The sequence below is a fragment of the Epargyreus clarus genome, unplaced genomic scaffold, assembly GCF_041222505.1.
Source record: "Epargyreus clarus isolate Ecla_fem2 unplaced genomic scaffold, WU_Ecla_fem_2.2 ptg000027l, whole genome shotgun sequence".
Classification (NCBI taxonomy): domain Eukaryota; kingdom Metazoa; phylum Arthropoda; class Insecta; order Lepidoptera; family Hesperiidae; genus Epargyreus; species Epargyreus clarus.
The window spans coordinates 2,844,388-2,871,320 of NW_027332234.1; the positions used below are offsets into that span (position 1 = coordinate 2,844,388).

Sequence of the window (26,933 nt, forward strand, 5' to 3'; positions counted from 1 at the left end):
AATGGGGACTAACCACTGCCCATTTTAGTCCTTAAGAATGGCAACGCATCGGTGACCGACTTCACGTAGAACTTATTCAATATGGAGTTGGTTACAGAGGCCATGGACGACAGGGATCACTAAACATCAGATGAACTGCAAGAACGTTTGTTACCAATGTTATAAAAGAGGATAATTTTGACTTTACATAAAATTATAGCAGCAAGAGAGTGTTTATTTATTAGCAGACAAGACAACAATATATTTTCGCAGATACGAACTCCAAAACTGTGTTAACAATTGAAAATCTATTTTAATATATGCAACTAATTTGTTTGCAAAAGGTAACAAATGTTTTCCAACTTCAACAAATTACATTATGATCGTAAACACTTACTAGGATTTGAATTATACAGGAAAGATACAATATAATAATATATAATAGATTAGTTTACTACACATAAAATCCTCTTACGTGAATAAATCCTAATGCGCCCTGCTTCCCGGTTCAAACTTCCACACTTCCAAAGAATTATATTTGAAAGTAGATTTATGATATTTTTACAACGGGAAGACTAGTTTATGCGATTCTATACAGATTTACCCGGTCACAATACGACGTCTGGGATTTTTATGACTTTGTATATTAAGAATTTGGCGGATCTGGGAACACACAAATAAAATATGTCCTGCATCATCAACTAATAGAGCCAATGTCGTTGTTTTTTTTTTTTAATGTAGGAGTAGCAGACGAGCATGCACTCCACCTCACTGTAAGCGCATACTGCCTCCCATGGACATGTGTCATGAACCCCAGATAGGATTAGATATTCCTACCTGAGGTCAGCCAGAGATGCGCCTCTACCACTGGGGACTAAGCTGGAACGCCTCTGAAAAGTATGTCTCCCTTGCCACACCTACGTGTTTGTAACGATAATGAAAATCCAGGTTTTAAACCAATGTTAAGTGGTATCTACTCAGGGATGTTTATTATCTATTCATTTATGAGCAGCTCAAATTGGATGGACTTTACTATAGCGCAGAAGGCAAATTCTGGGAGAAGGTGAGTGAAGGTGAGGAAGGAAGATGTAAATATGAGGACCGCACTTAAACAATTTACACTATAAAAATATTATTTATTTTGCCGGTCCATTTTTAGTTATTCAACAATTAACGTATATTTGTCAGTTATTTTCTCAATTCGTTTCAAAGGCTTTGAGAAGGGTGGTACAAGAAAAGTAGCAGACGAGTATATTGATTCGATCTCAAAATTCCAGATCAATATCTCATCCTCATCATCGATTATTTCAAAAGTAAGATAATCTGCGATCTCAGCGTACCACGAGATTCTCACAGTAAAGTAAGTACGCTTCATATTTTCCTGCAGTATACTCGCTTGAGAAATATAGGAGTCGCGCCGTATATAAATAAGGTACGCGAGAAAACAGTATGGCGGACGAAAACTGAATCACAATGAATACCTAACGAGTTGGCTGCGGGAATGCAAACTACACCTGTGTTTTATTTTATAAACTGCTGCATATTTTTTCAAAATACGACGCAAATAATACAACATTTGCATCTTGTCTTCGTTTTAAAATCGAATCTTTGTTACTAGCCATTTTGAGTACAAGATAATAGTCACACAGTTGTGTTGATAAGATTGAGATGGTTTTAGGATTAGTGTACTACCGCTACACCTAGTTCTAGTATACAGCAGTTCTACCTTTCATAGGAAGGGTATGGATGCTGGCTGACTTACACAGGAGGCGATCGTCTGTTTCTTCAGGAGTGGTAACTGATCTTTGATCGAAATCCCCGTTTTAATTGCTATCCCTCAGGACTAAGTTGAAATGGCTAGTGTAGTTTCCCTGTCTTACAAGACCTTTTAAACTAGAACTGTAGCGTTTAAGAAATAATGAAGGAGAGAATGGTTATAATTAGAGATGCGCCGAATATTCGTTTGGTATTCGGTATTCGGCGTATTCGGCATTTTTTTTTTTGCTATTTGTATTCGGCCGAATTATTCGGTTTTGGTGCCGAATATATTCGGTTCGACTATTTCTATGACTAAAGAGCTAAAACACAAAACTTCCATAAGATTTATGTTATATTATAAGTCAAACTAAAATCCTATGAAGAATGTGTTGAATAAACCTAATAAAATAAAGTAATCAAACTTCAAATCAACAGTTATTTTGAAACCCCAAGTCAACACATTTATTACTTAATCTATAGTTAGTATAGTCAACATTTATTTTAACCTTAAATCAGTATTTATTTTTAAAACTCAAATCAACATTTTAAAGTGTTAATGAACACACATAACTGGTAAATTGACAATAGAGAAATGGTGAACCGAATAATTCGGCCGAATATTCGGTTCGGTTAAGGGTAAACCGAATATTATTAGGTATTCGGTTATTCGGTGAAACCACTATTCGGCGCATCTCTAGTTATAATACTCTAGTTGAACCATAAAGAGTTCTACTTCTACTACCTTTTATACAAGTACACAACCACAACTAAAAACTTATGTTTTAATATATAACCACAAGTATCTCATCATTTTATTAGCCAATCATAAGCAAACCGCTAGTTCCAAAGCATAAAATACGTCATCATCTCATTAGACGAATGAACATAACTCGAGAAACGAGCACTCCTCCGCCACTTAAGATACCAGCTGGAGGCTCGGCGGTAAAATTTGAATCGTAAAACAGTCAACGTTTAATTGTCAGTAGTAAATCAGCGGCTGCGGCGTTCCCGTTTGTTCACAACAATCATTGTGGATCCACTTCGGAGGGACTTACTTTCAAATTACAAGAAGATAGAGACGCGGCATAAATTTGAAACGTTTAGGTAATTTTATTGATATAAACATTTATTGTTAATGAGCGTTACATTTTGGTACTTTCTAAGTCGTCTTTGTTACTGGGCCAAGTGCTTACGTCAAACAATAAATTAGTTTAAGACCTTTCATACCAGAACTGGAGCGTTTAATAAACATTGAAGGAAAAATGGTTGTGGCGCTACAGTTGAGCTATGCTACATTATTTACACAAACACAACTACTACCTTGTGTACAAGTAAACAACCATAACTATTACCTTGTGTACAAGTACACAACCACGACTACCACCTTGTGTACAAGTATAATAATCCACAAATACATCATCTCATGATTTAACAAGGCAATCAAAAGTGAAACCATAAAATACGTCATCATCTCATTAGACGAATCAACATAACTAGAGAAACGAGCACTCCCCCGCCACTGAAGATACCAGCTGGAGGCTCGGCGGTAAAATTTGAATCGTAAAACAGTCAACGTTTAATTGTCAACAGTAAATCAGCGGCTGCGGCGTTCCCGTTTGTTCACAACAATCATTGTGGATCCACTTTAGAGAGACTTACTTTAAAATTACAAGAAGATAGAGACGCGGCATAAATTTTACGCGTAGAAACCGTCTGAGCAATTTGATATACTTTTGTTAAATGTCTATAGATTAAGTCTTTATTGTGAGAGAAAATAAATGAATTTTATTATTATTATTAGATATATATAGAATTTTATGGCGAACAATCGTCAAATTTTGATACTTTTAAAATCGTATTTGTAACTGGGCCACACATCTACTTAAGTAAAAGAATACATTAATTTAACACATTTACAATTCTGTTTTAATTAAAAACATTGAAGGAGAAAACTGTTGTAGCGCTACAGTTGAATCATACATATTAGATTGTGTACACAACCTTAACTACTACCTTGTGTACAAGTAAACAACCTTAACTATTACCTTGTGTACAAGTACACAACCACAAGTACCACCTTGAGTACAAGTATAATAAACCACAAATACATCATCTCACGATTTAATCAGCCAATCACAAGCGAACCATAAAATACGTCATCATCTCATTAGACGAATGAACATAACTCGAGAAACGAGCACTCCCCCGCCACTTAAGATACCAGCTGGAGGCTCGGCGGTAAAATTTGAATCGTAAAACAGTCAACGTTTAATTGTCAGTAGTAAATCAGCGGCTGCGGCGTTCCCGTTTGTTCACAACAATCATTGTGGATCCACTTCGCAGAGACTTACTTTCAAATTACAAGAAGATAGAGACGCGGTATAAATTTTACGCGTAGAACCAGTTTCAGCAATTTGGTTGATATAAAATTTATTGGCGAACAAGCGTTAAATTTGGTACCTTTTGAATCGTTGTTATAATTGGGCCAAGTGCTTACCTGAAACAATAAATTAGTTTGATTAATTTAGAAGCACTTAAAGCAGCAGTAGAAATCTTTAAAAGTACAATTTATGTCTGTCAGTTATGTATGTCAGTCTGTATTTATGTATGTCAGTTAAAATGTCTGAAACTCGAAGGATTTCGGGTTATATAAATAAGATGATTAAATTATTAAGACGTAAACATAAGATACACCGGTCAACTGTATATTTACAATACTTTAAGATAACCTCGCAATGTTTTCCTTAAAGAAAGTTAAAATAAATGATTAGTGATTTCTCATATGCACATATTTCGTAGAACAGCTAGCGACTCTGTTCAATGACTTGTTAATTCTTGTAAAACTAATAGAACGCTTTAGGTTAAGAAAAATCTGTAGTGTTTAGTTAGTATTTCGATGTAAAAAACATAAATAAATAAATAAGTTCGAATAATCCAAAGTGAATGGGATTCGAACCCTAGACCATCACTCAAATACGCCATCGCTGCATTATGTAATTATTTACCGCTAACACAATACACCTACTTCGACACCATTAAACCAATCCGTCAAGTAAAAGTCGTCACGGTGATTCACCAAACTATTGTTTCTGTACTAATTAATCAAACGAAAATAGGTGTTATACATCTAGACATACGGGTGAGAATCGCATACAATTATAATCCGATAAATTGGCCGTAAAAACAATAATTCACAAACAATAGCGAAAGCGAATCGCCGATACTAACCGGATATATGAAATGAACTCGTTTTACGCAACCGGCGGCTGTAATTAAAACGATAATGAATGATAATATAAATCACCGTCAAATATTAGGGTATGGACATACGTTTGATTGACTGACAAGTCATTAGTGTGTAGCGAACTATACATAATTAACTAAACTAAACGTAATTTGTATCCTTTTATATGTTTCTTTATTACGTACGAGCTTTTGCCCGCGGCTTCGCTCGCGTTACGAAGTAATATTATTAACTAAGAAGATTTATACAAACTTTCATCCCCTATTTTATCCCTTAGGGGTAGAATTGATCCTCCTAATGAAATAAAATCCTTTCTTAGCGGATGCCTACGTCATAGCATCTACCTGCATGCCAAATTTCAGCCCGATCCGTCCAGTGTTTTGGGCTGTGCGTTGATAGATCACTATGTCAGTCAGTCACCTTTGAATTATATATATTTAGGTGATTATTCTGTGTTGATATAAAATTGACTGCCCACTATTGCTTGAGAAATTGGCGTGTGTTAAAACTGCAGTCATAGTCCTCGATAACTATTTAGTTGTTTACGTATCGCAAACGCATAGAGAATTGATAGTTGACAGAGTTTTCGAATAAAGTCAAACATATACTGCTCCTCGGTCGCTCAAGTAACAAATTAGACGCCCGAACAGCAGTGGTTTAAGCAACTATTCAGTAGCTTAAGCGACAAGGTAGCTTTAGCAACTATTTCCCAAGCAATGGTGATGTTTGGTCAACCCTAGAGTTAATTGTCACGAGCATCAATACATTATAGTCTCGTTAGGACTTGGTTGGACCGTATCTTCTCGAAGGAGAATAGTTAATGCCATACTTCACCACACTGGCCAAGTGAGCATTATTAATGCTGACATACCTTTCTCACAACATTATGGTTACCTCTCAAGTAATTTTCCTCGCGATGTTTTCCTGTACCCACCATTAAAGCAAGTGATAATAAAATTTCTTCTTCACACAAACACGTGACAGTAATTCATAGACTTTCTAACAACTTACAATGTCTAAAATACTTTGAGAAGTAATGGATGTTTTTTTTTAATTATAAATTTAAAAAGCAAACGAGTATGCATCTCTCTTTCTCTCGATGTTAAGAGACATTGCCGTACATGGACATTTATAATCAACCCTAATCTAGCGTCATACCTGAGATCGACAACAAATACGTTGTTACCTGAAGACTAAGGTCGTTTGTCCACTGCACCGTCACCGAGCCGATACCGAGAACGAGATTATTTTGGGGCCGATTTTAATATGTCGTGACGGCGACAGTTTGTCCACCGCGACCGAAATCACTCGTCGCTGTCACTCGTGTGACGGCAGTGTATGGACAAGTTTCAATGTGTTTTACATTGCCGGCACATCGGCCCCTCAGAAACTCGGTGCTGATCTAGCTGTCACGCCGATCTACTCGGAATATCGGCGGCCAGGATGACGGTGCTCGGGTGACGGACGTGCGGTGGAAAAGCTGCTATAGTAAATGTATGTACGCTACTTCGGCGCCATCATTAATTATCGGTATCGGCTCGGTATCGGTGGTCGGTGGACAAAATGCCTAAGTTGGAACGCCTCTTCTCTGTATACCTTACTACCCCCGTCCAAAACATAAAGCAGCAATGCTTACACTACTGTTATAATAAGTGGCACTGCAATAAAACCGTAGAAGAATAAAGCGAATGACATCATAAAGTCATTTCTTCGCGACGTTTCTGAATTTCTCGTGACAACGACCATACTTACTGGACATATCCAGTTTAAACTGAATTCACTAGAAATAGTCTAGAGTCATAGCTGTCTTAAACAAACAGAGCCATTAACTTCTATTGACACGCTTTTATTTAACTTATGTGAATGTGGAGTGTACGAAGTAACTACACACAAGCATGCAGTGTGCGGTCAGACTGATTTAAGATCTTCTTACAAGTCTCGCATGATAATTATAATGATAATTGATTGAAATTAAATTCTGAACGTTTTCAGGGGTAGCCACCCGTCATTAGCCGCGGTAAGACTAGTCAATCGTGCCAAAAACAAAGAAAAATTCGGCGATCTTTTCTTTCGTACTTTTTGAAAGGTATTTGAGCTTGACGAGATTTTTTATAACAGACAGAAAAATCCTAGCGAACAGCTAAATTTTGCAATGTAGAATTTTAATGCAAACGATCTAATTAGTAAATAATAAATTTCGGGTACAATTGTACAAAATTCGCTATTCGCTATTCGTCGTCGATGCAGATTGATGAAAAAGTCCTACATATCCCTATTACATAAAAAGTTTTAAGTATCGTATTTTTGAGAACCTTCGCACTTTTAAAAAATATCTTCACCATCCTATTTCTTACCACAACGTCATTATTTATAACGTAGTCTCAATTCTATAACTATCATAACATTTGTTTAGACACGCCAACCGTTTCTAACAGCTACTCTAGTTTCGTGCGTAAAATACATATCACTTACAAAGATTACATACCTACGTCTACATTGCTCGTGGCGGAACAAACTGCGGAGAAAATGACTTGATTTTTAACTTTAGTGTGCTGTCATCAACCATTACTGTCCAACTATTGTGCTAAAATCTCTTATCTAGTTTTCGCCTAATGGTCGAAATTCCGAAATTTCTGGCACTAAGATAAGCAACGTAAACTCGTTTTGATATGCATTTATTTTTCTTTTCCAGGCCGCAATTTTCAATCTAAACAGTATTATAATGTGCAACATAGTACAATCACATCATAATTATTCGAGTGCAGGTCATATTATAATTGGTATTGATAATTTACTATCATGTCATTACTAAATATTTACTTTTTTTTCTTTTTATATTTTTGAAAAATTCTGATTTGCTTTGTGTTAAGAAATGTCATCAGATTTTTTCAATTTCGTGTGTAACAGAAGTGTAATAAATTAGTGGATAAAGAGTTTTATTAAAAGTGCCATAAATTCGTGAAAAATAGTAAATTTTGTAGGAGTTCAAGATTGTGAAAGAATACATTGTATTTTTAAAGTCCCTTCTGCACATCTTAATTATCATAACGTACGTAATTGATAACTAATCAATTTCTAGTATGCGTAAATAGTCAAATTTCGATCCTTAGTACGCCATCATTGGATAGATTGAATATCAATAACGACCGTAAATCATAACGCATACGTTTATCCGATATATTACCAACAGTGCTACCATATCGCACGCACATTATACGCACTAATTACAATGATCAACGAAGCATCAAAAACCTTGTAAGGATGTTCATGAATTTGACTTTGACGTGATTTATAACCGAAGTATTAATTAGACAATAATTTGCACACATAATACAACGCTAAATATAAATTGTATGTGTATGTGGCAGTGATAGCCTAGTGGTTAAGAAACGCGGCCTCTCGATCGAGGGTCCGAGGTTCAAATCCCAGGCACTCACCTCTGATTTTCAAATTTATGTGCGTATTAGAAATTAATTATCACTTGCTTAAACGGTGAAGGAAAACATCGTGAGGAAACCTGCATACTTGAGAGATAAAAATCTTAAAGGTATGTGAAGTCTACCAATACGCACTTGGCCAGCGCGGTGGACTATGGACTACTAACCTAATCCTTCTCATTCTGAGAGAAGACCCGTGCCCAGCAGTAATGTAATGGGTTGATGATGATGATGATGATGAAATATAAATTGTATAGAGAATTATGATTTGTATAGTATTTATCATATTTTGTGTGTGATTTCATAATCCACTTTTTATTCGGCGGAGGATAATATTTTTCCAGCGCATGCAATGTACGAGTAAGTCACTGTTCCCTTATTTATGTATTAAGTATTTAAGTATTTAACTCCTTACAAAAATAAGTTTTATGGAGCATGAAATTAGCAAGGGAAGCTCCTGCGTCTAGCATACCAGATGTTAAATTGTTAAAATCATGCTACTATGCATGCAGATTGCCATGCATTATCTATAAAGATAATGGTAAAGATATAGCTGCTCAACTCAGGTTTTTATTGGGATAGTCCGAAAACTTTCGGCCCTGCTCGATTACCTCTAGCAGCTTACGTGGTAAGTTATGCCATTTTGAATTTCATACACGTGCAAGACATTTTACAATAAAATGCATTTTTCTCCCCTCTACGATCTTTCGCCAATATTTCACCAACGTCACAACTGGATTCGATTACGGTCGGTGATATATGAAAATCCGAATCATTTCCATTCAGCATTCAGCTAGTTCGCTAGTAAGGATGACGGAGTAATGGGAACGTGGTGAACGGCGAGCAGTGCCGGACCACTTCTGAGATTGCTATTCGGGCAGAAAGCGGCCATCTTGGATGGATGTAGGAATTACGTACGCCATTGTTGTCAAAGGCGAAGACGTGATTAGATGGCATTGGTGATATTCAAATGAAATTGTTGCGAAAATTGGTATAAATCAATTCCTATAGTTACTACTGGTCTGTGTAAGAATTATAGGAACATATATTCTCAATTATTATAATAGGGCCAAAAATTTATATTGTGTCTCTTCAAATCTAGATGTGCTATAAATAGAAAAATATAAGTCATTCTTGTAATATCGGGCATTTTGTATAAAAGTAGTTATAGGCCCGTTATTAACAATCAATCTCTCAAAGTCTCTCAAAGATAAATGTCGATTTTTGGTAAGCTAAATTGTTGATAAGACCCTTAAAATTTTTAAACTGATGCAATTAATTAAACCATTTCCACATTGTTACTTTATCTGCATGAACCTTAAATAGTCTTATTATTATTTAAATTCGTTATAAAATACTTGATAACATAATACATAAGTAAATTGATAAAACTTCAAATGTTAGTATAAGTCCAATAAGTCGAACTAAGCTGACCGATATTGGTCAAATAGGTCCAGTCGATATTTTAAATCTAGCGAGTGTTCCGAGTCTATTCTTGTTTCACGGCCCGTCGCCTCGTTTGAGGGCGGATTACGCGAAGTGGTTCGGAAGCCTCCTTGCGCGTTTTAAATTTGTTTAAAGATTTATACCGATTGTTCTCCGCAATAAGATACCCGAGAGTCTTAAAGGGAATAAACGTTATTTTCTGTTAACGTAAGAAAATGTAATAGGAAAAAAACAATCTAACTCTGTAATCCTTAAATAAACTGATTACTTTTAATTATATCCCTTAGTGTATTAAATTACAATATGATAGTTAAGTTAGGTAGTTGATGAACTTCAAGCGTTAGTATAAGCCCAATAAGTCGAACTAAGCTGACCGATACCGCCCAAATAGGTCCAGTCGATATTTTAAATCTAGCGAGTGTTCCGAGTCTATTCATGTTTCACGGCCCGTCGCCTCGTTTGAGGGCGGATTACGCGAAGTGGTTCGGAAGCCTCCTTGCGCGTTTTAAATTTGTTTAAAGATTTATACCGATTGTTCTCCGCGATAAGGTACACGAGAGTCTTAAAGGGAATAAACGTTATTTTCTGTTAACGTGAATGGGATAAAAACGGAATTAGGTGCACAAAATCTTATTTTATGTCACCGTTCTATGCGTAACGTAGTATTGCGATTGCGATGGAAAAAATACTTTCCAGGATGTTGCTGATATCCTTCTTGATTTAATCGATGTACAAACAATGCCAAATATTTATAATTATTAGTAGCTGAGTTAATTATAGACTTGATTCAATCTTCATTAACAACTGGAATTAAATTAAGACTCTTTTTGATATAAATGAACTTGATTTCAATACAAATTTCCCATCCCCATAAAAATTCACTGATATATGACTTATGATGACTGTCTTTCGAAAGTACAGTTGGCGTCACATCGGCCTTTATTTCTGCAATTTTGTTACAATTTTGAAATATTAAGTCATCCAATACTGCGGTTTTCAAAGCAAAAAATCCAAACTACACCACACAACTCACATTAATGGCATTTGTAATTTGGTATTGGGGACATGTGGTTTTCGGAATATCACGTACATATGACATTTACATCAGTTAGGTACTCAAACGAAGTAATCAAGAATTAATAGCTAAAAAAATTTACTCACTGAAATAATCATCTATGTCCAATGCATATTTTGCATACTACGCATGCATACCTTAAAGTTTAAGGCTTAAGTTAGAATCTGGTTTGTTAGTATGTTCAGGTTGTCGTAATTTTCATTGGAAAGTTTAATATTAAGTGGCATAAAAAATGGTGATATCTTTGCAGCTCAAATTTAAGGTTAATTAAGATGTACCACCTAAAGATGTACATAATATAGTATAGAGCAAATAAAACTAAATATTTTTCTTGAATCAAAATCAAATGTAAACATCACAAATACTCGAATGCTCATACAATAATTTAAAAGACGTTCTAAATGTGTATTGCAAATAACCTTTAGAAAATACCGATCGTGGTGGCAATAGCATCGTAATAAAATTGTAACATGCAAATATTAGGTGCGGTTAAATAAGAATACACGGTGGGTATTTTCGTGCGATAACGCCCAGTAAACAATTTGCTATAATTGTGCATGGTAGCTACATTGCCGTGCATCTCCATGCAATGGTTTTTGTCTTTTTAAGAAAGCTTAGTTAAGGTGGTGTGATAATTATCTTACACCCGGTTTTTTATAAGATTGAAGTAGCAAACGAGCCCGTAGTCTATCTGATGGTAAGTGGTCATCTGTGACCAACTCAATACAGAACGGAGATTTTACTTTAAGCCCATTAAAAATCATTCCTGGAAACTAAGATTGTTGCTTCACACGTAAGTCAGTCATGTTCTACTTTCTAAATTAGGCTACAGACGGAATAATTTTATTATATCATCTTTAATTTTAATCTAATCTGTTAGCAGCTCGAAGTAAAAATAAGACTATGATGCAATATCAGAGAATAAATTCTTAAAGTATTCCGTAGACATTAACAACTGTAAACTTTGAGAAATATCCAACGCCGAACATTTCCTACGAATTTAAAATTCCGCAAGAACGCATAAAACGCCCATATTTATAGTTACCAATGGCAGTATATTACGTGATATAGTCCCGTATATTCCACCGGTGCAGGTAAACGATATAACGTAGGAAAAGGTACGGCGGTCTGCCTAACGTCCGCTAGCTAACGAGTTTTTAACTTTTACGATTATTAAACAGAAAGCCGCATTGAAAATTGGGTCGAAAGCATCGAACCACAAGAACTAAGAGCATATTGGCAAATTGGCTTGCAAATAGATCGAAGTTTGCTAGCAAGTAGATACAATGTAGGCTGCGCTAAGTGGATCACGTAAAATGATGCACTTTATTTTTAATGACACGGGGTCTATTCTGTTTATAGGCAAGGCCGATACGAGTATAACTATCAAAGCCGATATGTGAAATCAAAGTCATCTTGAAGGTCTTGAAGTCATGTAATAATATAGTCACATAAACGGTACAGAGTAACGATATAACAATTATACGTAAGTAAGTTCACACTAGTGATTAGAAGTATTATAACTACACAAGTATCTCCGTTATTCGACTGCTCTTGCTGAAGTCTCCGACCAGAATGTCGCTCTCTGTTAATTCGAGCGCCGCCATGGTGTCGTCCCCACTTCACCTACCCGCATCTGTTTTTAAACTGTAGTATTAAATGAGTCACTTATTACTTTAATGTAACGTTATAAAAATGTGATATCGTTAATATCCAAGCTTCTTATTAACGACGATAACATTCGGCCGTCCTGCTCACACGTTCGTCCTCGATCGTGTATGGTCTGATGCAAGAGCTGCAAAAGAAAACCAGTTGTTTAATGCCTAAGTCCAGAAGAGTTACACATTTTCTTGTAATACCGACTCGCACGTAAGAGGCCCGAACTGTTTATCAAAAACATGGCTTAAACTATACGCATTTTCTTGCAATACCGACTCGCATGTAAAAGGCCCGAACTGTTGATCCGAACCAAGGCTTAAACTAGGTGATGTTCATATAGAATCACACTAGTTGTGTATTACCTAGGTTATAAATCTGCCCCAACAGTGTTCACCACGGATTTCTGTTGCAGGCATAGTTCATAAGGACTTTTTGCATAAATGTCATATGCGCGACAGGTATTGAAGCGAATGCATTAGACCATTGTTAAATAATAAAAAACACGGTTATAACTAGGTGATGTTCATATAGGATCACTCTAGTCATGTATCACCGCAGTTTTTGTACCTTGTTTACGATAACATTCGGCCAGTGCTCAACTCAAATTTACTCCAAAAATGCAATATTCACTTAAATGTCTTCCAGGTACTCGATGCCTTGGGTCAACCCAACCATATGCATCACCGAGAGACACCCGTGAACATGACATTGCTAGAGGCATCTGCACTAATCCATCTTAACTCCAGATAAATAAAAATCAAACCACAAAGTTTCCTACACCTACAGTAATGACAACATCTAACTGCCCACTTTACTTATGCCTGGATTCTAAGTCCAATAGTTAAATCTCCAACAACTATTGATTCGATAAAGTTACGCATCAGAATAACGACGTTTATCTTATTAGTCCATTTCGGAATGCTCAACAACCTGTTCAATAACTGTTATACTGATAGATAGATAGATCTATAGTTGGCCACTAAATTAATCTGTGCGACTCAAAATACTATTATAACATTATTTTATTACTACTTAGTACTTCTTTTAATTATTACAATTTTATTTTATACAAATAGTTGCCTTTCCAACGTACGTCTTTTATCAACTGATGAAGCAGTATCAAAATAATAATATATTGTTTATATTTGAAATGAATTATATCAAAGTTAAAGACTAAATAATGGTAAACAAACCATGAATTTCACACAATATAACACGTAATAAGTTGTATGAACCCAAATTTTTACGTTATTTATCACAAATTCAAATTATTTCTTTCAAAGTAGGGCCACATAACCCACTTTTGAAAGTCAGAAAGAAATTTCATTACATTAAATTGAATTTATATTCAGTTATAATAATACATACTATTACATGAATTTCAAAATTTAATTAACAAAGCAAAGGACCCATGCGTTCACGTCAGCGACATACTTGTCAATTGTGTAATAAGCTTAACTACTTAACTTTTTCTTTATTTCACCAAAAGTTTTAAATTAAGATTCCCATAAGGAAGTTATAGTTTAGGCTATTTTATTGTTAAAGTTATGCATTATACTAAGGAAGATTTGCTAGACTTTACGTAAAACGTCGTTTTTTAAAAAAAAAAAAACAAATAATGTTATGGAAAGAATAAACACATTAAAATGGTCCGTTAATCTAAACGGAGTTTAAACAGACCTCGTCTTACATTAAGTTCCTCGGAAGCGGATTTTTTTTTCGTAGTTATCAAACGGATAGTGTTATTGAATACATACTCGTAAACTACCTACCAAGAAAAATGACTTCAGAAACCGGCCATTATTTAACTATACTTATTTGTGTCTACAACTGATAAGATTTTTTTTTTAAACACGCTTTTATTTTTGCCACGCTTTTATTAACTTGACCTGTATGTATGTAACGGAATATTTGAATTCGATTTTTACCTACTTTGAACGGTCAGATTTATTTAAAAATTTTGAAATACTTATGACATGACATGATTTTAATAATCTTGTCCAATTCTAATTTTGTCTCATCAGGATCGTCAGATTTAAAACTATAACTGTTTTACATAACATGTGGCTCCTTATCAATCACAACCTAAAATTTATATGACCTGAAAAAGGTCTTTTAAAGTTGATCATGATTTTATACCAGCCAGCCAAACAAACAGTTAGTCAAACTATCTTACGATACACCTTATTACCAAACAATTCATATTTATTATATATATTTCAAACGCCTCGGCTTCACCTGACTTTTATATAGTTTGTAATAAAAAATATATTAGTGCGTAATATCTGTATAGATTATGTTAATATAATATGTATCATTTACAACCAACACTCTCAAGGAGACGCTCGATGTTTCTATAGAGAAAACCTAGACATGACGCAATTGTGAACCGTATGAAATTTATATGAAAAGTAAATTATTGTATAAGAAAATGCCATCGAAATGTACCTATGTTTTATTTGATTATATTATTAAACAACATTATTATTCATTTGGATCTGATATACATATAATAAGAATGAAATCTTCACGTGTTTACATCGAATATATTTGAAAAAGAAAAAAAAATTGTCTGTCGGTTTGTATGTTTGAAAATGCATTAAAACCAAAACTACGAAGTTGATATCAAAAGTATACATTTTTTTTTAAACATTACATGACCAGGTAATGGGAATTCCAAATTACCAACGTACTCCGTGATTTTGACTGAGGGCATTGTATAATTCAAATTATATTTTGAATCCACATGAACAAAGTCGCAGGCAAGACTCGTTTTAAAAATGCAATTCAAATTATATTCTGAATCCACATGAACAAAGTCGCAGGCAAGACTCATTTTAAATATGGTATACAAAAGACTATCTAAATGTATGTAGGCTTCAGTGACCGTTTCTCACTTAATACGTATAATAACTTAATTGCTGTAACTTGTAAATAGAACTAAGCTCTAGTTATAAAAGCATCAATTTATTATTATTATTATTATTTTACTTAAAATTATTTATTCTGAATCCCATACAAAGTGGATCCCGTTTATCATTTCGTAAGTGGCTCACATAATTGATAATATCGATAATCTAAGCGTCTCAACGTTTAAGGTACAAACTTCATTTACCAGTATTTGATAGTGCCCAATTTTCAAACCAAAAGGACGTGTAATGTGTCAAATTTAAATTCAAATTTAAAGGTTTAAAATTACGAGATGTAAAGAAATATTAATAAAAAACGAAACGTTGCATACTAAATTTAAAACAGACATTTAATATTCTGTATAAGTGAGTCAATCAGAAGTAAAATGTGAGATTTTTTTATATATATAATATTCCAAAGACCGCTGCGCATAAGTTTCTCTGTTTTCTTATAGATCATTAACTAATGTGCATTTATACTTAATGGGAGTCAAAACATAGTAGTACACAGTACTGCGTGAGTTCGCCTAGAATTGATGGAAAGCTAAATTTGGCAACGTACGTATGCTTCTTTCATAACAATTACGTATCAAGTATATGAAATCAAAAGGAAAATTTCATTGATTTATAAAATGAAAATGTGAACAATGTAAATGTGAATGCAAGTTTATTTTTAAGTATAGTCAAATTAATATCCGAAAAAAAACAATAAACCTTAAACTCATTCTCATCATTTACCATTTCCCTCGTGGGTACTCTCAGCCACTCAATACGGTGGTCGTGATACTTATTTGCAGTCAGTTAAATATGTACCACGTAGATATTATACATTTCTGTACAATTATGAATAATCAAAATTTTGCAACTTAATAAACGTGTCACTTATATCTAGTAGGTATACTGTACTCTGTAACTGCGTTTGTTGCTACCGCATAGTCCCTTCCATACAATAATAACAAACGCATATACGTAAACCCAGTTTGAAACATTAAAAGTTATCAAAAATAAATTCAAATCTAACCTGTATGCAATTTATGGCGTACATTAGCCTATATTAACAACCATTAGGTTCCCATATCTATAAAGCCTAACATTTAAGATCCTTAAAATATTTTCATAAGTACGTGTATTTCTATATATTTCAAAGTAGGTGTAACTTTCGAACAATTAGGATTTACTTTTTACACCACAGACTTTAACCAAATGGACAGATTTACCACAAGAACTGCCTTGCAAAATTACTTTTAGACACTTCTTCACAGAAAATGCACTTATTTTGAAGTAAACACCTCAGTTTACAATGTTAACAAGTAATTTGAGAAGAGTAAAGTTTGTTCACAAAATTTAAGTATATCAATTTCAGAGGGTATTAACATCTCATTGAATTACTAGTCTCAATCTATCCATGTTCTTAATTCAAATGAGTTTGCCCTTACATCAACGACATTTATCTACCCCCATTTTTACTTATTCTACCAAGATGAATTCACATATGACAAAATAATGTTTTAACTCACGGTTTTTATTCCTGTGTCAAGTATGTTCGTACTTACGAATCGCCGTCCATGATTGTGAGCGGGTTCTTCTGTTCTGTACACTTCTGATGAAATCAAAGTCATCTTGAAGGTCTTGAAGTCATGTAATAATATAGTCACATAAACGGTACAGAGTAACGATATAACAATTATACGTAAGTAAGTTCACACTAGTGATTAGAAGTATTATAACTACACAAGTATCTCCGTTATTCGACTGCTCTTGCTGAAGTCTCCGACCAGAATGTCGCTCTCTGTTAATTCGAGCGCCGCCATGGTGTCGTCCCCACTTCACCTACCCGCATCTGTTTTTAAACTGTAGTATTAAATGAGTCACTTATTACTTTAATGTAACGTTATAAAAATGTGATATCGTTAATATCCAAGCTTCTTATTAACGACGATAACATATGGTACTACGAGAAACGTCTGTTAATACATATAAAACTGTTTGTGTTATGTTCGTGTGGCATTTCAAAAAAAGAGATAATTAAACACGATACTTAAAGAAGAAAAAAAACACTTTAAAATTTTGTCTGTCTATTTTTGTGCCCTTTTTTTATAAACAGCCGAAATGATTTTATAGCACTCTGTGACCTAAACCCGCATTTTAGCTACGCATTTCTGTGTCCAAAGTAGCCGATTTTTACACCATACGAATATTAATACACTACCCTCACAGTTGTAAAAAATAAACATAGCTATGAACGTTTCATACTTTTAAATGCCATTTAAATATTAAAAGTGAGTAATGAGTATTTTGTTTAAAGCTATAATTTTATTTAATATTTTATTTTGGACGTATTTAAAAATGTTTTTGTCATTGTGTACATACTAAGCAATAGCATCACTATAAGACTAACTATTGGGCTTTATCGAATTTTATTGTTTGTTTTGACTGTGTTCATTATCAAAATTACCCATAATACTACTCCAGTAGAATCTCGACTAAGCGACCTATTTGTTGTCGTATTTGTGGCATTCGGATTATCGGAAACTTGGATAATTGAGTTTATGAAGAAAAGCTATTTAAACCGATTTAGGAAGGTGATGTTTTCGACTATATGTTTGTTACGTATGTATTTTTCATTCTTTGGCAAACTCAAACGACTTCATTAATTTTGATACATGATGTGTCGTTGGATTCGTCTTAATTGTGGCGATAACATAGGTTATATTTTTAGCAATCGGGTTTTTGTTTTTTATAGTAACTATTTTGTTGCGATTTGGCGACTTTCCGGAATTTAAATGCACATGTCACACAAAATATGGCTGATCTGTAAGGGTTATTACAAAGTTACTTGTTCACGTTTCACAATTCGAATAATCGTGAATATTTATAACTAGGTCCGGATAATCGATTTTCTACTGTATCACTAGTATTAGTTATGTATTAGTACATTATGAGATTGCTTATCATATGTTTCTTTAATACGTTTAGGTGGAGTTCCCATTATAAGTCATTGGTCTAGACGCCTGTATGTAGCCTAAATGGCTTGATAGATTTCGACGTACGTGTGGTGTTAGATTTGTCTTTATCACAAGAGCAGAATAATTACTAAATTTTCTAAATTTCAATGGTTTTGGTTGTGTCACATTTTTATTGCTTTTTTAGTTCATAATTTTTAGTTTCAATCATTTATAAGTTTCAAAATAATTATCATATTTCTTCACAAGTATAAGCGGGTTTATGTCACACGAGCTATAAAATAGTATACTATACTTGTGACAAAAGTAGCCTATTATCTGCACGGCGTTTAGCACCCTCGCTGCGCTCGGGCGCTAACTTCACGCCGTGCAAAAATAGGCTACTTTGGCCACGCGTATCGTAATGTACTATTATAACACTTTAATGCAAGGGTACAGTTAAGGAATAGGCAACTTTAATACCAAATATATGGTTTACACTCCAAATCTGCTAAAAATAGTACAAGAGGTGTATTTCGTGGTTGCAGCTTTATGAACAAGCCAACGCGTGGCCTAAGCAGTACACATCGAAATTCACGTAGCCTCCCTGAGTCCCTGAACGAATACTAGTAATACAGCGAACCTTTACAATAAAAATGAATCTGATAAAATATAATATACTTCACTACAAACTCCCAAATGAAATTTCATAACAAAACATGTGAGCTGGCGAATTCCCCGATGGTCCGGAGGTCTAATTGCGATTCTATCTTTAAATAGTCTAACTTACCCGCACTTACCCGCGGCTAAATAACTTATAGACAGGGTATAGTTTCTAATTTAATTAAGCAAGTATCGAAACTGGCAGCTATTTTGGTATCGGGAAGTTCTGAGTATTAGTAGCTCCACGCTTCCATAACTTGTAGAGGGATCGAATGAGACGTTTAGGCAAATAACCAAATAATAGGTGGTCTTAACATGTGCCACTAAATTTAATCTGAAATTGCCTTAGTACAATGCGATAGCTACGATTATATTCAAACTGGATCACTACTGTTTGCATGCCATGATTGGCATCTATATATACGTAGTTTACAGATGAAGTGAACCAAACATAGTTTCACTTGAAATGAAGGCTAGATTTAAGAAATCATATTAAATAAAAGCTTGATTTCATTTTTTTCCGACAGTAAAAAATAGTTCCGGAAACAAAATTCGTTTATTTACGCTCTTCGGATATGATTGAGTCCCCTAACTCTATAATAATGCCAAATTTGCTTCAGAGACCGAACATAGTCACAATTCGATCAATAAATCGAGGCATTTTCTTTTTTTTTCTTTTTTATATTATAAGAGTAGCAGACGAGCATGCAGTCCACCTGATAGTAAGTGGCTATTGCCGCCCATGGACATCTGTAATCAACCCCAGATAGGATTAAATATTCCTACCTGAGCTTGGCCACAGATGCGCCGCTACCCCTGAGGACTAAGCTGGAACGCCTCGGAAGAGACTGTCTCCCTTACCACACCCTTCAAACCGGAACACAGCAGCGCCTAACACTGCTGTTATTAGGTAGAAATAGGTCTGGCGGTGGTGCCGCAAAGGGTCGAACCACAAAGGGTTCTACCACCTTCAAGATCTGATTTTCAAGATTTTCACTGAATTCTTAAGAACAAGAAAATTTCCATTATAATTATTGTTGATTTTGTTGTTTCGTTGAGTTCAATTCACGTTTCTTATTTTAAATATAGTTAACATAACAGACCTGTATTGTTAACATACTCATACGAAGTTGGCCAGCGCAGTAGGCTATGGCCTCACCACTCACTGAGAAGAGACCCGAGCCCACAAGTGGGATAGTAACAGTTGACGATCGCGAATCTTATTTATTATTTTGTTAGAGACGATATTATTAGGTATTAACAATTTGAGGACGACCATTACTGTACTTTTCATTGGCATATAAATAATATCAAAATTTCTTTTGTGTTATTAAAATTTCAAAGTGATTAGTAATTAATTACAATTGTCATTTCATTACTAATTACAAGATTGTATGTCAAACATAAACGTAAAACATAAATACACAAGTTGACTTTATGCGTAATGTCTACACGAACAAATTTAATGTGTTCCGTATAAAAAACACATAACAATGAGAGCAAAAAGTAAACCAAATATACAACAGACGGAAGTATATCAATAATGCTATTAAAATTATGATTTACGTCAAGCTATTGTCGTTTGGCAGTGAGAATAACTAGTCCAAGACAACTAACGAAGCGCAATAATGAATGGGGCATTAATCTCAATTGACATTTAAAGAGCACAACACGCTGCTACTTATAACAATCAAACGGTTGAATAAACTTTGGGAGACGAAAATTTGCGATGCGAAGTGCATAAGGATTGAGAGGCTTTGAAAAATGATAGATCTTTGGCACACGGAGAGGCCGGCTAGGTGATAATGCGCGGGGAGCGGCCGTGCTCCGACAGTCTCAGTTCGGAGCTTGTATATATGCAAGATGTTGACAAAACTTCGATAGCGTGATTCCGAATACTCGTGGAGCCATCTCTTGACGAGTAGCGGGAAGTCGCCACATATCAATTAGTAGTTCGACTCCAGAAGCACTACTGCTACACCTATTTCTCTACTCGATAAAAACAATGTCAAACTCTGTTGTGTTCTAGTTTAAAGAGAGTGACAACCACACGAAATATTTCAATTTTATCCTCAAGGGCAACGACGCATTTGGACCCGACCTCACGTAGGGCTCTAATCCTACATTATTACATTACAGATGTCCACGACCAATAATAACTACATATCATCAGATAGACTGCATGTCCAGGCAGTGATAGCCTAGTGGTTAAGAAACTCGTCCTCTCGATCGAGGGGTCCGAGGTTCAAATCCCAGGCACGCACCTCTGATTTTTCAAAGTTATGTGTGTATTAGAAATTAATTATCACTTGCTAAACGGTGAAGGAAAACATCGTGAGGAAACCTGCATACCTGAGAGATTTATAAAAAAAAAAATCTGAAAGGTATGAGAAGTCTACCAATACGCACTTGGCCAGCGCGGTGGACTATGGCCTAATCCTTCTCATTATGAGAGGAGACCCGTGCCCAGCAGTGGGATGTTAATGGGTTGATGATGATGATGATGAGACTGCATGTCCAAGCATTTAACAAAGAAAATCATAATACGGTACTTATGTGCCGGTCTAGTACTACCGCTCGTTTTCCACCCATGGACATCGTAAGCAAGGACTAGTTTCAAACCAAGAGACAGGTAACTAAATATATTTCATTTAGTACAAACATGAATAGCAATCCATAATTTTTAACTTTTTTCACAAAAGAGTTAAATAAAGTCGATGCTAATTTTAACAACTCACAAACATTTCTGGGAATTTACAACAGTAGTACTCCAGTAAATAAAACAACAGCTCACCTCAGTTAAAATCAAAACGAATCGGAGAAACAACAATAAGATAACAACACAACGAGATTTGACGACGGCCATTTCAATCAGTGGCGGAAGAGCAATTTGCTACAATTGGAAACAAATAAATAACGACGCCGCTTCAATTCAACGTAACCTCAGCGCCTCATAGTCGGTTGTAGGGTTCCGTACGCAAAGGGCAAGAACGGTCCGTATTACTAAGCCTCCGCTGTTTGTCCGCCTGGCCGTCTAAACGTGTGTTATATGGCTCGATTTCTTAAACCGAGGTGAGAGGTGAGGATGTATTGCCATGGCCATAGCGGCCATAAATATTAAAAATAAAAACGTTGCAAATAAAAGGGACCATATATGAAAAATTGACCCGTAATAAAAAGACCGTTTAAATTTTCAGCATGTACTTTTATAGCTGCCATAACAACAAAACAAATTAATTCTAAGAGTAACAAAACCCACAAACTCACAAGCAAACGTTGATAGTACGGAACCCTCCGTATTCAGTTCGATTCGCACTTTACCAATTTTTATTTTCCAATTCCCAGTGGTCACTGAGCGCAATCAGTCGTTCAGTGGAAAGTTACATGAGAGAACACGAATTAACGTTCCATTCACTGAATGGGTTTTTAAAGCGAATTTACATTTTTGTAACTAGTTTCGAATATGAAATATGGTTTCACTTTTTTGTAATCGAAACGAAAAATGTTTTCGAAAGCTTTTAGCGATGAAAAATGATTTTTCTGTATTCATTTGCAGATTGTATTTGCCAGTGTAATGATACACACTTTTTACAATATAGATGTAGAAAACGAGCATGCAGTCGACCTGATGATAAGTGGTTACTGTCGCCCACGAATATATGTGATTAACCCCAGATAAAATCAGTCCTTCCCGGATTTCTACCTAATGACAGCAGTGTTAAGCGCTGCTGTGTTCCGGCTTGAAGGGTGTGGTAAGGGAGACAGAATTTTCCGAGGCGTTCCAGCTTAGTCCTCAGGGGTAGCGGCGCATCTGTGGCCGACCTCAGGTATGAATATCTAATCCTATCTGGGGTTGATTACAGATGTCCATGGGCGGGCCACTGTAGCCACTTACCATCAGGTGGACTGCATGCTCGTCTGCTACTCTTATATTATAAAAAAAATGTCACAGACGCGTTGCTATCCCTGAGGACTAACTTTGAACGTCTCGAAAAATAATGTCTCCCTTACCACAACCATCCAATCACAACATAGCAAGGCTTAATACTGCTGTTATAAGGTAAAAATGGGTAGGTCCCACCACGGTCCCACCTTCATTATATTAGTATTTCCTTTAGAAAGACAAAACATTCATAACAAGCTAACAATCTTAGTAATTAGAACGTTAATTTACTATGGCTAAAACTTACCATTTCTAGATATAACTCTCCGTAGCATATGACCGAAGCGCCGTGCTCCCATACATTTCTTCCTTTCCCGAACCACTTCATCCATAGAGTCACTGTCGTTCGCTGTATCTTCTTCACTGTCATCAACTGACATGAGAGATTCACGCTTCTTCGATTTCTTTGCATTATCCTCCTTTAAACTTAAAGCTGGTTCACTCGCGCCTAAGCTCTTTGGTTCGACAGCCCAGCCGTCGAGCTTATGTATATCATTAAAAAGATCGTCTAAATTAGTTTCTAATAAACCTTTGGCACTGCATATCACTCTACTTTTGGTATCATTGTGCGCGACGATCGCGTCTACACTATTGGACAGTCGTTTTTCACTTCTTACAGTTTTTGTCGCATTGTTCATGCTATTCCGCACCGTAATATTGTCGTGAGTTTTTGTTCGCTGTTTCAAGCGCAAAGAACTTTGCGTTATTAAAACTGTTTCTTTTCTTTTCACACCTTTCTCCGATAAATCACTTATTTCCTGCGTCCTTAGCGGTTGTTGCGGATGATTTCCGCGAAATATATTCGAGAGCACAATCATCTTCACGATCTTCAAGGTTCCGATATGGGTCATAAATTCCATCACTGCATTCCTTATTCATCTCACCGTTGCCAGTAACTCGCACTAAACGGACGCGGGATGGTTTTGTGTTCGTTCAAGATCGTAAAATAAACCGATATTGTGTTTTGAGGGCGTAAACTGCCTGTTGCGAGACTACAATGTATGCAGATGCATTCTTTATGGAAAACTGAGCATTATTCAGACGTGTAGAATATTCTGAGTAGCCGGAGCTTAGGTGATATTTTGCTCGAGGCGAGTTCCGACGTCTGAATAATATATTGCCTGAGACAATCCACGACTACTTTAAATGTAAAATGTACATGCCTATCCCCGAGAAAGAGGTCGAGTCAAGTCAGATGAAATAAGGAAGTAGATACTTTTTGAGATAATGTTAACAAGTTAGAATATCTGGTACTATTAAACAACACTCGTGCCCCACTACAAATAGCAGTTAATATTCGTTTACGCACATTACAGTGTTTCCTTATAATAATGACAGTTGTTTTTATTTACTCACTTATAAGTAGGCATTAGCTATTTTACTTCATATCAAGGTTAACGTACTCGAAGTACCTATAAACTATAAGTAATTTCCCTTTAAGTTCCAAGCATTGCAGCGTACCGAATATTTAGCATAGTACATAAATGGAGGATTGGATGCGAATTCAAACTAAGTTAGCATTTTCGGCTGGGTATTGTCTTTACGGGCCAGATTCATTCCCATCTGTCATGGGGCACAAAAGACCATTGTCTGAAGGCGATGGGTTGAAATTACTAGCTACGTAAACGTATCAGACGGGAGCTTTACACTCTCCGCCAAAATGCAAATTCGAATCCAAAAGAATTGAAATTTGTATGCTCATGAATATGCAATTCAAACGGTAAAACAACAATGATGGAAATATTTTAATGCAATTTCACGTGAATTGTTTCAAGCCGCGCCAAAACTGAAAAATCAAACCGATATTACAATGAACACAAAAACGTTGGCAATTCCCGTCATTGACAAAGTGACGCTCATCACATCATTTGGCTATGCAAATTTTGCCCTAATTAGTACATAACGACCGCTATTAAAAAGCACACAAACTTTTTGCATCCTAAACTATTTAGCGATCTCGTGGGAACGCCTCCGGATCACACAAGACTTGTTTTTGCGTACACTTGAAGTTTCCGCTGCCGACAATTCGACCAATTACCACCTTAGAGATAACAATGGCTGCCGAATAGTTCGCACACTTGTAAATACGACGCTAATCGTTTTAGCAATCAAGTAAATCTATCGCCCTTCAAATGCCAAGGTCATAGCCCGAAAGAGTTATAACAAGGATTTTATCGTTTAATGTTGCGTGTACGTTGGAAATTCTATGAAATAGAAGCAGCATTCGAGCATACAGTTTTTCTGATGGTTATTGGTTTCTATGGACAACTCCATTTAACTCCAAATAGGATTGAAGTCCTACTTTAGTCATTCAGTGATGCGCTGCTACTCCTGAGGGCTGAGTTGATATTTCCCTTAGAAGAGTATATCTTTTACCACATTTTTCAAACAATGAGAAATAGATGTAGCGATGATGCCAACGAAGTGGAATCACTCAGGTTTCTACCACCCTTTTGTATTGCAAAATGAATATCTGACTGAGTGCATAGCAAGGGTTTTGAAGCTTAGTTTCTTAACAGGTATGAACTAAAACATAATATATTACATATGCAAGTACCTAGCACAGAATCGGGCTGCGAAACCTAATATAATCTGAATAGTATGAGGGCGGAACCCCTATGAGTCGCCAATAATAAGACAATTGAATAACAATGATCTAGGTCAACTAGTGATGTCCAACTTCTCCACATACAGCTACCTAGCTATTGTTTACCTTACTAGATTACTGTCATGGAAACTTTTGATTTAAAATATAACATTAGGTGATTCATTTTGGATTTTATTAATTATATGTTAATACGATGGTATTTAAAAAAAAAGAGAATAATAATAATTATTATTATTATTAAAAAAGGGACGAACCCACTGTGTTTCTTACCGGATCTTCTCAGTTGAGATAGTAGTTTAAGAAAAATATTACAACTGACAATTTGTAAGTGCCGCCGTTATATGGCGTTGGCCTATTTCATTTCATTTATGATAATTAGGATTTATTTATTTACACTTTATTGAACCTAGCATGATGCCGTTCAACAGACTGGCTCGATGGTAAAAAATACTCTACGTTCAAAATAAATATAATATAATTCACAACTCGTTCAGCAGTAAATTAAAATTGATTACGCCGATTTTCTGAGGAAAGACAACAATTTCTTTACGTTAACTGAGTACGTTAACGTAGTTACTTAATCTCATATACAATCAAGTCTACATCTATAGCAATAAATAGTCAATCGCTCTTCCATTTCCAAATACCTAAAAGGAGTTCGCGATACGACATTTTATTTGGCCAAATTCCCGATCCAAGGCAATCCACGAGATACATCTCCCGTTTACGATCCCATCCCAGAGGCTGACACTTCACTGATAATATTTGATTGAAATTGAACAAGTATATTTCAATTATTATTCATACATTTAAGATAACTTGCCCATTTTATAATATAGGAATAGCAAGCGAGCAGTCCACCTGATGATGAGTGGCCCCTACAACCCGTTAATTTATGTAATCAAACCAAGATAAGATGAGATTCCTACCTGAGGTAGAAAGGAAGGGAAGAAAAGTATGTCTCACTCTAAGACTCTTCTAAAGATAACTTGCCTATTTAATTATAAATCATATTACTGTAATAAAGTCGGAAATTTGCGTTAAAGCTCATAAAACTGCTTTATCTATTTCCTAGAGTAGCCCATAAAGACATATAGAAACGGTTATGTCATACAAATAGCCATAAAATCGGAGCGAATGGGAATAAATTCGAAATTGCATTTAAACACAGTACATATTATTTACACACACACACATACACACACAGTTTATGTAATTGATCTTACGAACACCAAGCAAAAACGACTGAGCAGATTTTAAATTTTTTCTA

General features: G+C 35.4%; 2 protein-coding genes across 2 annotated transcripts in view; both read right to left on the minus strand.

The window, feature by feature from the left end:
* aPKC (protein kinase C iota type) overlaps positions 1-26,933 on the minus strand; it is a 271,760-nt gene that overhangs the window by 225,353 nt on the left and 19,474 nt on the right. Inside the window, 1 exon segment of the mRNA XM_073089071.1 lies at positions 23,303-23,882. Coding sequence (XP_072945172.1) covers positions 23,303-23,882 — 580 coding nt within the window.
* The window catches only part of LOC140754141 (protein kinase C iota type-like), a 94,310-nt gene that overhangs the window by 36,778 nt on the left and 30,599 nt on the right, over positions 1-26,933 (minus strand). The gene's annotated exons all lie outside the window — the stretch shown is intronic.